General features: G+C 37.0%; 1 protein-coding gene across 1 annotated transcript; it reads right to left on the bottom strand.

Moving 5' to 3' along the window:
* Nucleotides 1-1,369: 1,369 nt before the first annotated feature.
* LOC100893152 (tumor necrosis factor receptor superfamily member 16) lies at nt 1,370-12,086 on the bottom strand. Its single transcript, XM_030980556.1, has 10 exons — nt 12,034-12,086; nt 10,095-10,212; nt 9,461-9,631; nt 7,920-8,101; nt 6,737-6,993; nt 6,229-6,336; nt 5,142-5,234; nt 3,493-3,574; nt 2,782-2,828; nt 1,370-1,820 (listed from the first exon to the last, which is right to left on the bottom strand). The coding sequence occupies exons 2-10, from the start codon at nt 10,203-10,205 to the stop codon at nt 1,492-1,494; spliced, it is 1,380 nt and encodes a 459-aa protein (XP_030836416.1). The 5' UTR covers nt 10,206-10,212; nt 12,034-12,086; the 3' UTR covers nt 1,370-1,491.
* Nucleotides 12,087-14,065: the final 1,979 nt, after the last annotated feature.

The raw sequence follows: 14,065 nt of genomic DNA, 5'->3' as shown, positions 1-14,065 counted from the left end.
GTACTAAAGAAAGACCACCTGCCTATACAGGCCACCTTTCTTGTCTCCCTTGGGTGGTCTTTATAGACAGGTTTCACTTTCAATGTATATACATTTAGGCTAACCTTAAAAGGAAAGTTCAAACTGATATTAAAGGTACTATTTCCCATTTGAAAGATAATACTAATTTAGAACTTCCCCCCAAAAAGGGGGCTTGTAAATGTCTTTAAGTGGGAAAATAATATTAGTTGTCAAATCGACTTAAATGCTACCAAGTCAGTAGGAAATGTCTGATTTTCAGACCATTGTACCGAATGGTTGTACGTTTTGTGCTGCACAAAGATTCAATCAGATTAATATTGGCCGTTACAAGAAGTGGGTTATTGATGTAGACAAATGCTCATGTACTCTTTACAGCTCATTCTATGTATGCTATTACCAAAGAAGAAAAAAAGCCAGTCAGTCAATCAATAGTGTCTGACAGTGAAGTCTAGAAAGTTAACGGGTTTCCTTGCATAATTTGAATATTAGGACACTGCTAACATTTAAATTTCACAGATAGGACATACATTACATATTCATAATTCCTGCAAAGTTCTACAGAATTTGATGTTGGCTGCAAAAGGGACATTGTCTTAAAGGGATCGTTTAACAATGTTAAATCTGAGATGCACGGCCTATGTGTTATCAGTGTCTGTGATATGGTGTTATAATGAAGCCGCTTCAAAATGATCGAGAAGTGCCTCAAAAAAGTAAAAACCTTCGAGTGACCGGTTTTACCATACTGGTTTTCCCCAATAGACTGTAGTGTTATGAAAACCGTTTGGCCAACGTAAAATTTGAATTCTATTTTTAATCATAAATATCTTGATAGTCAGAAAGGCGATCCGCTTGTAAAAGTCATGGGGTTCCTGACTGACCTAAAGGTTTATAAGTATCATTGCAGCATGAGCTAAATCAATGATTTTTTTAAAGGACGAAGTTACCGGATCCCTTTAAGTTAGTTTTAATAAAACCAGCAAAATTGAGAGAACAAAATTACTGGTATTGTAAGTTGACCAATATCCAGTTAAAATATGATAGTCATGAATTTTTGAAGTTGTCATTAGTGAAACACAAATTAGTGAAACACTTTGACGTATCTTACGAGCTCCTCTCCAAATCGCTCTGTATAGAAAATTTCATAAAATTCATGATGGAATAGATTTGTTTTTATACACAGATTGTATACAAACATATTTGCAAAATTACATTTAGGATGAACGCATGAATAAATTTGTTAATTTTTTGAGATTTTTTAGGTTTTACAGGGCAAATGGGAGGGGACATAGAAAGATACGTCACAGAGTTGCCAATTTGTATTTCATTGATCGCATCTTCAAAAATTTATAACTTTCTTATTTTTAATCTTTCACAGACGTGTTTCTTTAATTTTTCTGCTTCTATTAAAATCAACTTAATACCAGGGTGGACTTCCCCTTTAATGGCAGCATGGTGACAAAGTGGAAACAATTAGATTAGTCTATGAGGGGATCCGGGTGTATTGTGATGCAGAAAGGAGGAAAGAGATTTAAAACCTGACTGGAGACTCTGGTCCTCGTAGCGTGTGACCTGATCGCAGGGGTCAACCATCTGAGCACAGGGGTCAACCATCTCATCGGGGGACTGGCTAACATCTGCATGTCGAGCTGGGACTTGGAAACCTGCTATATAGTCCCCAGGTTGAAAAGACTTCAAGGAATGGAAATTAGATGGTGGGCCATCATTGGATAAATCTTCTGGCCCGGGTTGTGGTACGTGTGTGGTGTCAGTGGTGACAAAGTTGCGTGTCGGGTGTCCATCTGGGAAATAAGACAAGGCATTTTGTATGTGCTCATTCACTTCCAATATCTTTTCTGAGAACTAAGCACTATTATGTAGCTATAATAATAATAATAATAATAGTGTAAACTTATAGAGTGCATACAACGTCCGGGGATGCTCATGGTGCTAGCTCAGCAACAGTTCTCTTTGATACAAGTAAAGTAAACAATTTTGCAATATTCATTTATATAACCCATTTCAATCCTCAGCTCTGCCCGGTGGGGCCCTGTGCCCTCCAGCTGCTCCGCTCACTGACAATTTAAGGGACTAGCCCAGTCAGCACATTATTCACAGGAGCTCTAGCATCCGAGGCCACATGGGCAGCAAATGAGACTAAAGGGTGATAACTAATTAATTTCAGATGTATATACAAATAAAATATCAATTATGGATTTAGTAAAAAAAAAACTTATACAACTTAAGGAAATACTGGTTTACAGATGGAATAGGTAAGTCTTAAGACGATCTTTAAAGGTGGAGTATGTTGCAACTACACTTAAAGCAACATGATTTTACAGATATTTAGGCAAAGAGTTAGCTGAAATTAGCATGAAACCCATACAAAAAGAATGATATCTTAATATTCTTTGTTTCTCACTGATTAATGTATTGTATTTAAAGCCAGATGGAATTTTTGTTAGAAATCAGAATACAGATTTTTGGACCTGCAACGTACATCCCATATTCTGTGATAATATAAATGTAGCATGAAACAGAAAGTGAGGTTAAATTTACATTGCCCGTTGGAGCTATGTCAGTTTTCCATACAATTACAGCCTTGCACACTTGTTGTATTTCCTTGAATACATGTAGTTTCCGAAAAAGGAATCACTTACAATTTTACTACAGTATTCTTGCAAAATTTTCGACAAGCACTTCATTGTTAATCATCATTTGGAAAAAAACTCAAATCGACTTCTTAGCTAAATGCATGCATACCTTGGTTAATACTGGTATCCACTGGAAGGCCCTCAGGTGGACCAGGTCTGTCAAGTCAGAAAAATAAGGTCTATGTCACCAAAGAGTTACTAATATGTGTAAATCATACACTATCTAGCCTTTAGCTTTGAAAAAAGGTTTTTCTTGATTACTAATGATCTGAAAACTGTTTCAGTTTACTAGTACACAAAAATAGATGGTTTGATGCATATTCCAATTTTAATCAATGTTCATTTAAAAATAATCTGACTGATGAACAATCTTGAAAATGTTTTGGTCTAAGAACTTTCAACATGAATATATATATATGAATAAAAAATATCAGCATAGCCTACCGGTAAACGTTATTACTCTCTCACCATTATGACATGAATGCCCATAAAAGTGTGCTTATGAAGTTTTTTTCCTGCTGTTTAAAATTAAGAATCTCATTCAGGATTTTGTGTACATATTACTGGTAGATTGGGGGGAGAGGATGTTAGAGTATATCTTTTTTAAAACGATAATTTTGAAATAAATAAGCATGCTCAAATTCTAAAAATATTGGGGGGGGGGGGGGGGGGGGGGGCTTGTCAGATTTTTAAAAATATGATATTATGTTAGTATTGTGCCCCATCTTGCACAAAGCTCTGGATCCATCCCTGGTATTTATGTACAACATGTATTTAAATTATATTTCCAATGTGCTTAAGTTCAATGGTTTTTTCATACATGCTTTCTGTTGCTGGATCCAGATGTGAAGATGGAGGCATGAGACCACCCATAGGATTGTTGGCTTCATCCGATGGCGGACCTACAGTACATTAAAGAAAAATATACAATATTGTTCATTTGCTCTTCCTCACATCTTCCTGCAATAAAATTGATAAATTCAGCACAACATAGTTAACTTATTTGATACTATATACACTGGTACTTCTTTCAAGTAAAACCCCAACAAAAAAAACCACAGCAATAACAACATACGCCTGAGTGACCCCCTTAGGTTTTGACGGCATCCTCATACAGAGGGATATCATATCATACTGATATACGCCTTACTAAAACAGAATATCATTTTTGATATTATCAATGTTATTATCTTTTACACAAGAAATTTCTTGTTACGTTGGGTGTACTATACATACGTATGTGCAGGTGAAATTATTCAATTTTTGACATTGCATTCAACCCTGATTTACAATTCAACAGTTTTTGTGAGGACTGACTTTGAAATTTGTTTTACATTGTACATAAATATTTCTTCACTTTTGGTAATTTACCCCTATGTTCTAAACCAGCATTTTTCGTCCTTTGTTTTAGTCATGGTGCTCTTTTAGGAATTAAAAAGTTTTGTGTCATCCCAATCCCAAAATTCATCACAGAAGATTAGTTTTCCATCACTATTAATTACATATGTACACATGGGTGTACAGGAACATTTCTGAGTAGGTGGATTACCTCTTGCTTGCTACTACTAATGTCTGAGCTTTCTAAACTTTGGAATTTGTGAGCGAGCGAAGCGAGTAATCATTACAAAAATAACGGATATGACAATGAGGTACCAATTCGTCATATGAGAGTATATGCAACTGTCTGAAACCATCCTGGTTCCAAATATTTTGAGCAAGGCAAACAAGGAAAAGGAAGCTTTATTATCTATTGGAAAATGTTATTTCCTCCTAAAAGCACTCAAAATTATATATTTCTCAACATTATATTGGGCATCTTGTGGTTTCACATGCTTTGTTTTCATGAAGTTGATTTTATTCCAAAACATATTTTTAACATTTTAAATTTCTCTTGCAGCACCCCAGTTGAAAAACACTGTTCCAAACAAGTAACAAAATAACTTGTACATCATATCACAAAAATAATTCCCTCAATCTAATAGCATGGTGACGTGATACAGGGAAGAAGGCATAATATTCTCCACAAAAAGGAGCTTGTGTTGGGTATGCTTAAAGATAAAGTCGAGTTCTGGTCATACGATTGCATAAGAAAAGGTGTGGAATGAATCAGAAAAGGTTGAACATTTAGCATGTAAGTATTGGTGTGTACTGCAAGGTTCTGGAGTCATCAAAATCATAATAAATTTGGCCCAGTCTTGGTAAAGTAACAAGCACTGTACACAGAAAGATGTATATGGGACTACACAAATGGTGTCGAGCATATACCTTGATTTCCTTATCTTTCTATGCTCATTACTCAGCCAGTATACATTTTCTACCAAATTTGTTTGGCAAACGACATTTATTTGTAACCTTGAAAATTCAGTGTAAGTTTCGTTTGATTCTGTGAGAATCGTTTTCTTTTTTTACCAGAACTCAAGTTTATCTTTAAATGATTGAGAGTGTTTCTGTGAACCAATTGACTATTACCTGAGGGACCAGGTCTATGATGATTGTGTTTCTGCTCATCAGGTCCAACGTACAAGTTTTCCATCTCATGAACATTTGCAGGAGGAGGCACATCTATATTAACATCAAGAAAATAAACCAACAACTATAATTTATAGAGCTTTCCGATTTTTCATTTCTACCACAAATAAACAATACTGAACTTCACCATGGCGTCCTATACTCTTCATTTACATTTGGCTATAATCTAAAAGGGTGGATCACGAGCCCCACAAGGTGTAGTGGTCCAGCAGATAAGTATCCGAACTGTGAACCACAAGGTACGGGTTCCAATCCCTGCCACAACACCAACATCCTTTGGCAAGACGTTAATCTACATTTGCCACACTTCACCCAGGTGAGGTAAATGGGACATGGTAGGATTATTCCTTGAAATGCACAGTATGCTGATAATGGCTGCCTGAGGTAAAGCTAGGGTAATCATTTCTAAAGCTTTTTGGAAGCGCATAGGGACATTATATCGTCATGTGTTATGCACTATACTCCTGTACAGGAACGTAATACTATAACTATTTTTGAGATATAATTTTTTTAATGAAATAGTTGTACTCTACATTGAACAAATAAAATAAACATGAATTACAATTTTTTTTTTTACAGATTCCTGCAACAATTGCTCCATGTCAACTTCCAACACTAGTCTATATATTCTTAACTTCAAACTCTGACGAGGCAGTGAGCTGCTTCAGAAAAAAAAACCTGCTTTGGAACATTGAAATGAAGAAGAAGAAAAAACAGAAGAAGCAAAACTAGGACACTTCATATTTCTATAGTATATACACCACACACATCCAAAGCTATGCACAGTGGCTATTGCTTCATGGAGCTGTTTTCTTAACCCCACAAAGTACCTCTTGTCGATCATTTGAATGTATTACTTTGCTGCAGTAGTATTATGAGTCATGTCTTGACCGAAAGCTTCCCATGAACATGTACATGTATTATGAATACCAAAGAGTACTTGTAATACGTATATGTAAAGTTGGCAGAGTTTGGAGGTAAAAGTGTGACTTCAATCAAGCATGTCATTAACATATATTGCATTTACCTTTTCTCTTCTTGTTTTTCAGTTTGTACAGGATAAAACCAGCCATAAGAACTACTAGTGAAGCGGCAACAGCTACACAGATCAGTCCAACATGCCAGTCACGCAATGCTACAAAACAGTAGAGAAAAGGGAGGACTGAACATTAATTTTTAGATGCCATTTGTATGATCATTGTGTTATGATGTCACAAAGAGTACACTACCCATCACAGGATTAAACACCTTAAATTGCTTTAGAATTGAAATGTTTCATTCATATACATGCATAATCCTAATATGATGAAGTTTCACTCACACCACCCCCCCCCCCCTGATTTCAGAGGTAAAAGTGGCTTCTAAAACTGTATGGTTGAGAACACAGCTGTTGAATTTTAGTGTATGAATTTGCTACTGATATTTCCTTTTATTTAAATTGCGTCTAAAGTGTTGCAAAGCTACTGGAGTATGTGCACTTTGTCTTTTAATAATGTTCTGGAGAGCGTTTGAAAATTAAATCTAACTCTATTCACCATTCTGAGTCTGCGGGTTTACAGCTTTCCCCTGAGCAGGCTTAATTGGGAGAGGCTCTGAAGATGCTCCATCCACTGTTGGTACAGGAGCTCTTGTTGAAAGATCTGGATTGGGTCCTGGACCTGATTGTGGTCCGGTAGGAGTTAGATTTGGTCCTGGAGTTGGATCTGGTTTGACATAGCAATCCTCGTTGGTTGGGTCAGCCAGGTCTCTTTCGGTGCATTCCACACAGGCATTGGTTTCATTGTAATACCACCTGTTATGCAAGTAAAAATAAATACCGGTACAAATGATATTTGAGAGCATACATGTATTAAGGATCAGGGCTTAATTGACACTCATGTGTGTGGGTCACAATGAACCCCCAATTTTCAGATTCAGACCCCTGTAATTTTGGAACTGAAACAGGGGTCCAGCGCATACTTATGTACATGTACCCTTAAATTTTTGGAAATGGAATGACCCCAAGACCAAAAGTACTAATTCCCTAAGGCAATTCCACTGTAAAAACTGTACGATTCATGATCTGACTGATCATAATCACAAGAGGCGTTTAGCATCAGGTCTCTCAAAGATATGCTCACACTGAAGCATAAGTTCACAAATAATTGTAATGCTAGGTCACATCAATGTGTTGAGACCCATGCGTTTTCATTTCGATGTGAAAACCTAAGAAACAAGCCAACACCGATTTGAAATGACATAGATTTGGCTATGTTGCGTTTCCCATACTGGTATATACATTTAAGAGAAAACGGATCGACAACACAAAGGCCAGAGAAAATTTTGGACATGTTCAAATGTCAAATTTTCTGCTGCGTTCCACCTAGTTTTTTCACATCAAACCAGCATCCATGACGGTATCAAAGTGACATTGAAATTAAAATGTATATGCATTTTTGCTGTGACCTAAGCATAAAGAAGCTGAACACTTATCGCTACAGGCTTTACATACCGGTAACAATATGCAGTTTTTGAATTTAGGATAGATTTCATGTATGACCTTCAACAATGTCCATAATGCTAGATTAGATGGCACTCTCCAACCTCAACAAGACCTTAGCATTATCAGTGCAACAATATTACCTAGCTTTTGAGCAAATCTCTGCTAGAGCTTTTTGTTTACCGGTATTGTATTTTTAATTTCAGAAATGGGTGACTTGCATCATAGATAAGACTAACCCTTTCTGGCATTTGCCACACAATGTGTTTCGTTGTCGGGAGCAGGTTCTTTCTATGACGGCGCGCTGGTCGCACGTCAAGCACGGCCGACAAGTCAGGACAGCTATGCCTTCATGGCTTTGATAGTAGCCTTCATCACAAGGTGTGCAGTGTGCTTCCTGGCCGCGGCCGTTTCCACAGGGCTAGTAGAAAAATAGAAACAATCGTTATGATCACCAAAGAAAATAGTTATGAGAAATAAACGCTAATGGATACGTCACATAGTCCACGGTTTAGGGACCTGTTTCACAAAGCCTTTTTTCAACGACAAATGACAAATATCAGTGACAAATCTGCTGATAACCAATCAGAAGCAAGGATTTCAGTAGCTTATAACAACAACTGTCATTTGTCACTGATGACAAGTTTTGTGAAACACCCCCCCCCCCCAGGTCTGGCACTTGTCCTTTGGCAAAACATTAATCTACATTTTCCACCATCGACCCAGTTGAGGTAAATGGGTACCTGGCAGGAATTAATTCCTTGATATGCTAGCGCAACATGATGGTAGCCATGCTAAAGCCGGGGTAATAATCATAGAATGCCAGGATGTCAAGTCCGACAGACATGAACGCTACACAAGAATCCACTATTATTATTATTATTATTAAAGCATAGTCCTTTTGACTGTCTAAATGAAAATATATGTAGTGATAAATGCTTTTTGACAGACCATGTTTAGGACAGCTGTGTTTCACTCTAAGTTGCTGTGAAGTTCCTTCTTTCTTTTGTGGAATATCACACAAATGAGAGGTGAAAAATAATTGAGATCCTAGCCAGGATGTACATTCCCATGTGTGACAAACAAATGATGAACTTAGTGACATTGCAGTGTGGCATGCTGATGAAGCACAGCTGCAGTTAGCAATTACCAGGTTGCGTCAGTTTAGAGGACCTTTCAGATATCTACACTAAATTTAAGCTGGAAAAGTGGACTGAACATTAGATATCTGGCAATCCAAAGATGCAAGTGGAAAAAAAATGAGAATATATTCAATAATATTTTATCTTTTTTTGCCACAAAATCATCAGATTATCTTAAAATAGGATCACTGCATCTAAAAGAGCTTGCACGTTGACTGGGAGAATGTAAGGGCCTTATCAACAAGTTTCACTTGTATCTCTAGGCCTGTCTACATCAGCTCGAGTTTGCCAAATAACCCGCTATTTTCAAGCTTGGAATATTATCCTGAAGCTCAAAATTGCATCCTCACCAGACCGATATGCTCATCACATACTATCTCGGACAGGCGCAAATTAGCCCGCTATTTCCCAAATAGCGAGATATTTTGAAAACAAGACCAAGATTTCTCAGGATATTTTCTCGACCAGATATTCCGCTGATTACAACTGCGGGCTGAGGAAGGTGCAAATTAACTGGTTAATTTGCAATCGGAATAGTTAAAAAGTGGGTTATTTGGCAAACTGACGAAAACAGGCCTTTTTTGTTTCACAACGAGAACTGAACACTATTGTTTATTTTAAGCGATAGCTCCCCATACCTCTTGAGGATCGTGTTGAGTCCCGCGTGAACATCGGGTACAACCTATACACTTCCAGTAGTAGTCACTGAAGTACTCGTCTGGGTAACAGTCATTAGGGTTGCTCTGACTAACATCACGCTCCGCTCTCCGAGGGCCTTGGTCAGGTATCATGGAAACAGCAGCCTTGGACTTTCCAAGTGAAACATTTTGTAATGGAAAAAAATAAATTATAAAACATATGAAATAGTAAGCAACCAGACAAACGGAGGGGAGAGGGAGAGGGAGGGGAGAGGAAGGGAGAGTGAGAGAGAGAGAGATACATAGAGAAAAGAAAGTTATGAATTATTTTGTATCTTAGAGAAAGAGAATACTAGTGGGAGGCATTCTCAGTTTTCTCAATAAAAGTGGAATTATAAGTGAATTGATACAGTTTGATGTATATCTATTTAATATTTTGATGTCTATCCATTTAATGTTTAGAACATACAGAAATGTGACTGATACCGGTATGCCTCCCCTACAATGTACAAAGTCAGATAATATAAAAAATGTACCTTTAATTCATTTGTAATCAATGTGATGTCAACCCCCCCCCCCCCCCCATCCACACACCCATCCACCGTAAATTCACACAAATAACCAGACCCCATACCTCTGTTTCATGCTGGTCCTCATCAGCGCTTCCACAGTGAAGTATTATGAGGAATATCACAAGAAGAAATATCCATGTGCGAAGGGCATTTTCCCGGGTTTTATCCATCATTTACGTTCTGAAAGTATAATAAAGATTGTGTAAAATTACATTCTAAGACTAAAAGATCCACTTTCTATTTCATACTTAAGTTTTATTATTATTTTTAGATCATTACCATTAAAAGCATCATCATCCTCCTCCTCATCACTGCTACTACTATTATTATTATCATTATATTAGAAGAAGTATTATTATTATCATCATCATCATCATGATTATATTATTATCATCATCATCATCATATTCATCACCATCATTATTATTCATTTAGCTGTTATCTAGTGCTTAAAAAAAAAAAAGACATTTGCATTGAAACAATACATTAATGTACAGTGTCGGATGGATTTACCCACATTTAAGGTGATGATGTCACAGTAGAAAGGCTCAGGTAGATTTATTTAGATCTACATTAAATGTGCCATTTTTAGTTCTACAATGCAGAGTTACTCACAGGGGCATTAATCAATCAGAAGGGGGAGGGGGGGGGGGGTCAGGACAGCAGGTGATATTTACTAAATTTACTGAAGATACAAAATTAAATTTTCAGAGGCAGTCAGACCGCAGCGCATATATGCTATAAATGAGGCTTATAGTCAAGATTTATTCAGCATCTCGTTCCCGAACTTGATTGATTTGTGTGCGCTGAAGAGAGTGCTATCTTTGGTTGTCAGGGCAGAATACAAAAGTTTCTGTATCTTCAGAACTTGCTCTTCATTTCTATACCTAACTTAACATAATCCATCATTTGTAAAGTATTATTTTAACAATAGGAATTGCCTGGAATCTGGCAATTTTCATCAGTGATTTTGCATAGTGATGGTGGTTCCTGACCCAGATACAAAAGCAAATGGTATGATTTTAATGGTTTACCAGAGAAATCATTGCAGTGAACAAAATATGTCAAATTGAAGTTGACGCAAAGTCGTATTCCTGCAGATTTTTAGCCCCAAAATACAAAATATTATCATCTGAAACACAGTTTTATCGTTGTAACATCACCGATATTTCCAATTCTGTTTAACTGCGAGCCAAAACCCAACGTTTTCAGATTAAACAATTTTGTTGATTTTTGTTGATTTAAAAAAAAAAAAAAAAAAAAAATTATTTGTGTTTTTGTTGGAAAATTAATAAAAAACACAATATTTACAAATAAATTACACAATTAGAAACAAAATCACTGAACAAAAAACAGAGACTTTACTGTGAAATTAATTACAAAAATATATCATCTTTCAAGCTCATTGTACACATAGACCTATTAGTCCTAAATTGGAGACCACTCATTCACTCAGCACTCAGAAAATTTGTTTCTCATTTACCTCTTTGTGTCATTCATTAGATATTGCACACAACTTCAAGTTCATACGTCAGTGCTTGCAAACAAACTGAATGAGTAATAAAAAGTAATGGTTACATTATTTTGCTATTTCACAATTTAGCTTCATATGCCTCACACCCCACTTGTACTTTAAGTTTAACCAGACACTAAAATTGTGCATATTACACTAATGACAGTACAGAGTGTCTTCAATCCATACCTATATTTCACCATGATGGTGCAATAATTGTGACCCGACTGAGGTCACGTACGAAACCGCACAGTACCCAAGCCCTCTGGCTCTCAGCTCCACGTCGCGTCTACGCCCAAGTAGCACTATTACTTTACGCGTCGATGGCGTTGTCAATTTCGTGGCCAAAAATGCAGTTATTACGAAATATGATCGCCCTTTTTGAATATCTACATCGTCGTATGTCTTTATTAAGATCTCATCACACACACAAAATTCATTCCATTGAATATTAAATAAGAAAACACAAAATAAAAACACATAATTACCGAGCTCTATATTCTACGCCGTCGATGCGACGACATTTTTCTAAGGAGGGGATTCCCAAAAAATTACGTCTTCTGATATTTAAAGATTTTACCATAGTGTCCTCTATCGGCACAAAACAGAGAAACAACACAATTTGCTCATTAAATGCAGAAATGTTGTGAATTCTATGTTTACATGTATAATTTATTTATTCGTCAAATGTTTTATTGAGCATAATGCTTCAAATAAGCAGGCCCCTAGTTTGATGTTTAGGGGGAGGGGGGGGGGGGGGAATACATGTAATCGATCGACGTACTGGGGAGGGGTCTAAAAAAGTTCAACCGATCTTGGAAAAAAATTGGGGGGGGGGGGGGCACATCCCCCCCCCCCCCGTGGCTACGTGCCTGCAAATAGGTGAATGGTGTAGGTGATTATTTCATAAAGCAGCAACTGCGCAATGTGAAGTAGCTACAAACAATATTGTCATGTGCCCATTCCCCCCAAAAGGTCGGGACAAAGCAGTCGGCCACTCACATTACCGCCCCCATTTCTAGATTCGATCCTGGACCTCTGTGCCCGGAAATAAACACATGCTATTATCTGATAAAAAAATTGTAACAGATCCCCAGTTTCAAAGTCTATGGAAAGGCCTAGACACTATACAGAGCAGCATGGTTTGTATTGATTGATTGATTAATTTTATTCGCCAAGCCTCCAACATACAACAATATAAAAAAAATAACAGATCAAAATTAAGTCAGCTTGAACAGGATAACCCACGAAAACTCGAGAGCTTATTTCCAGTGGGGTCCCCGACATACATGTAGAAATTAGCAAGTTAAAATCGTAATATTTACAGACAGATAAGAAAAAATATTAAAGACAATAATGATGATGATAATAATAATACGATATAGAGTTTTGACAAGAACAGGGGGATCCCCAAAACATCATTAGGAGGAGGGGGACCGGAGGGAAGTGGAGGATTGGGGGAGGGGGGGGGGGGGTCATTTGCTATCTATTTGCTGCAAAATTACCGCATGATTAATTAATTACGTGATATCCCTGGTCCGTTGGTACTTATCCCGGGGGTACTACACACCAGGAATATAGATTTCCTCAAACGCCTAGGATCAGATTGTTGTTATCATTGTTATCGATCATCTTCTTCTATACGTCTCCTTCTTCTCAGTTCTTCTCTTTCTTCTTTAAATTATTTTTGTTCTTGTTCTTCTTGTTCTTGTTCTTTGATTCTTTGATTCTTTGATTCTTTATTACGTTATGTCTTCAAAACTCTGGATCTATATAACGCCTAAGGTGTGCCTTACATTACCCTATTTGCAATATGAATGTTGAGCGTCATGGACTGTATAGGAACTGTTCATGACGCTTAATGTCAATGTGTATAGTCTAGATGGCCCGATAAAAAGTCAACGCTTGAAATCTTTTGTATCAATAAGTATGAAAGAATATTCCATGGCAGCAAACCATAAACAAACACATCTTTCAACCTCTCAGCCGATGAGGTGCGGAGTTGAACAATATGGATTACGTAATATTGGATAATGGCACTCCTGCATATTTCTATGTGATCGCGCATCGGCACTACACACTGTCCAAAGAAAACATAATATAAGATCGAGGGAAGAGGGGTAGGGCAGAATGAGGTTGAAAGTTTATGACCCTTTTAATGGCGTATCCTGTATCCAGAATAGGTTGAATGTTTACACCCCAATACAAAATTAGTCGACAGTTGCGAAACTGATTCTATATCTATGTACTTATGATCATATTTTTCTTCTGAATGTTATTAAATGGGATCATGCAGATTTGCAAGTTATACCAACAAAAAAAACCTATTTTACATTTTTATCTTTTCTTCTGTGCATATTTTGCCTGTATCACGTTTATTTTTTTCCATACATGTAGTCATGCTATATAGTTATTACTTGTTTCTGAAAATAGAGATGTGCAAATAAATAAATTTAAAAAAAAAATTAAAAAGGCGGCTCAGCGCCAATGGGCTTTCATCGAAAGGGTGCGGTGCGGCGC

Source organism: Strongylocentrotus purpuratus, unplaced genomic scaffold (assembly GCF_000002235.5).
Source record: "Strongylocentrotus purpuratus isolate Spur 01 unplaced genomic scaffold, Spur_5.0 spur5_scaffold_11, whole genome shotgun sequence".
Taxonomy (NCBI): Eukaryota; Metazoa; Echinodermata; class Echinoidea; order Camarodonta; family Strongylocentrotidae; genus Strongylocentrotus; species Strongylocentrotus purpuratus.
This window is presented reverse-complemented; position numbering and strand designations above follow the sequence as displayed.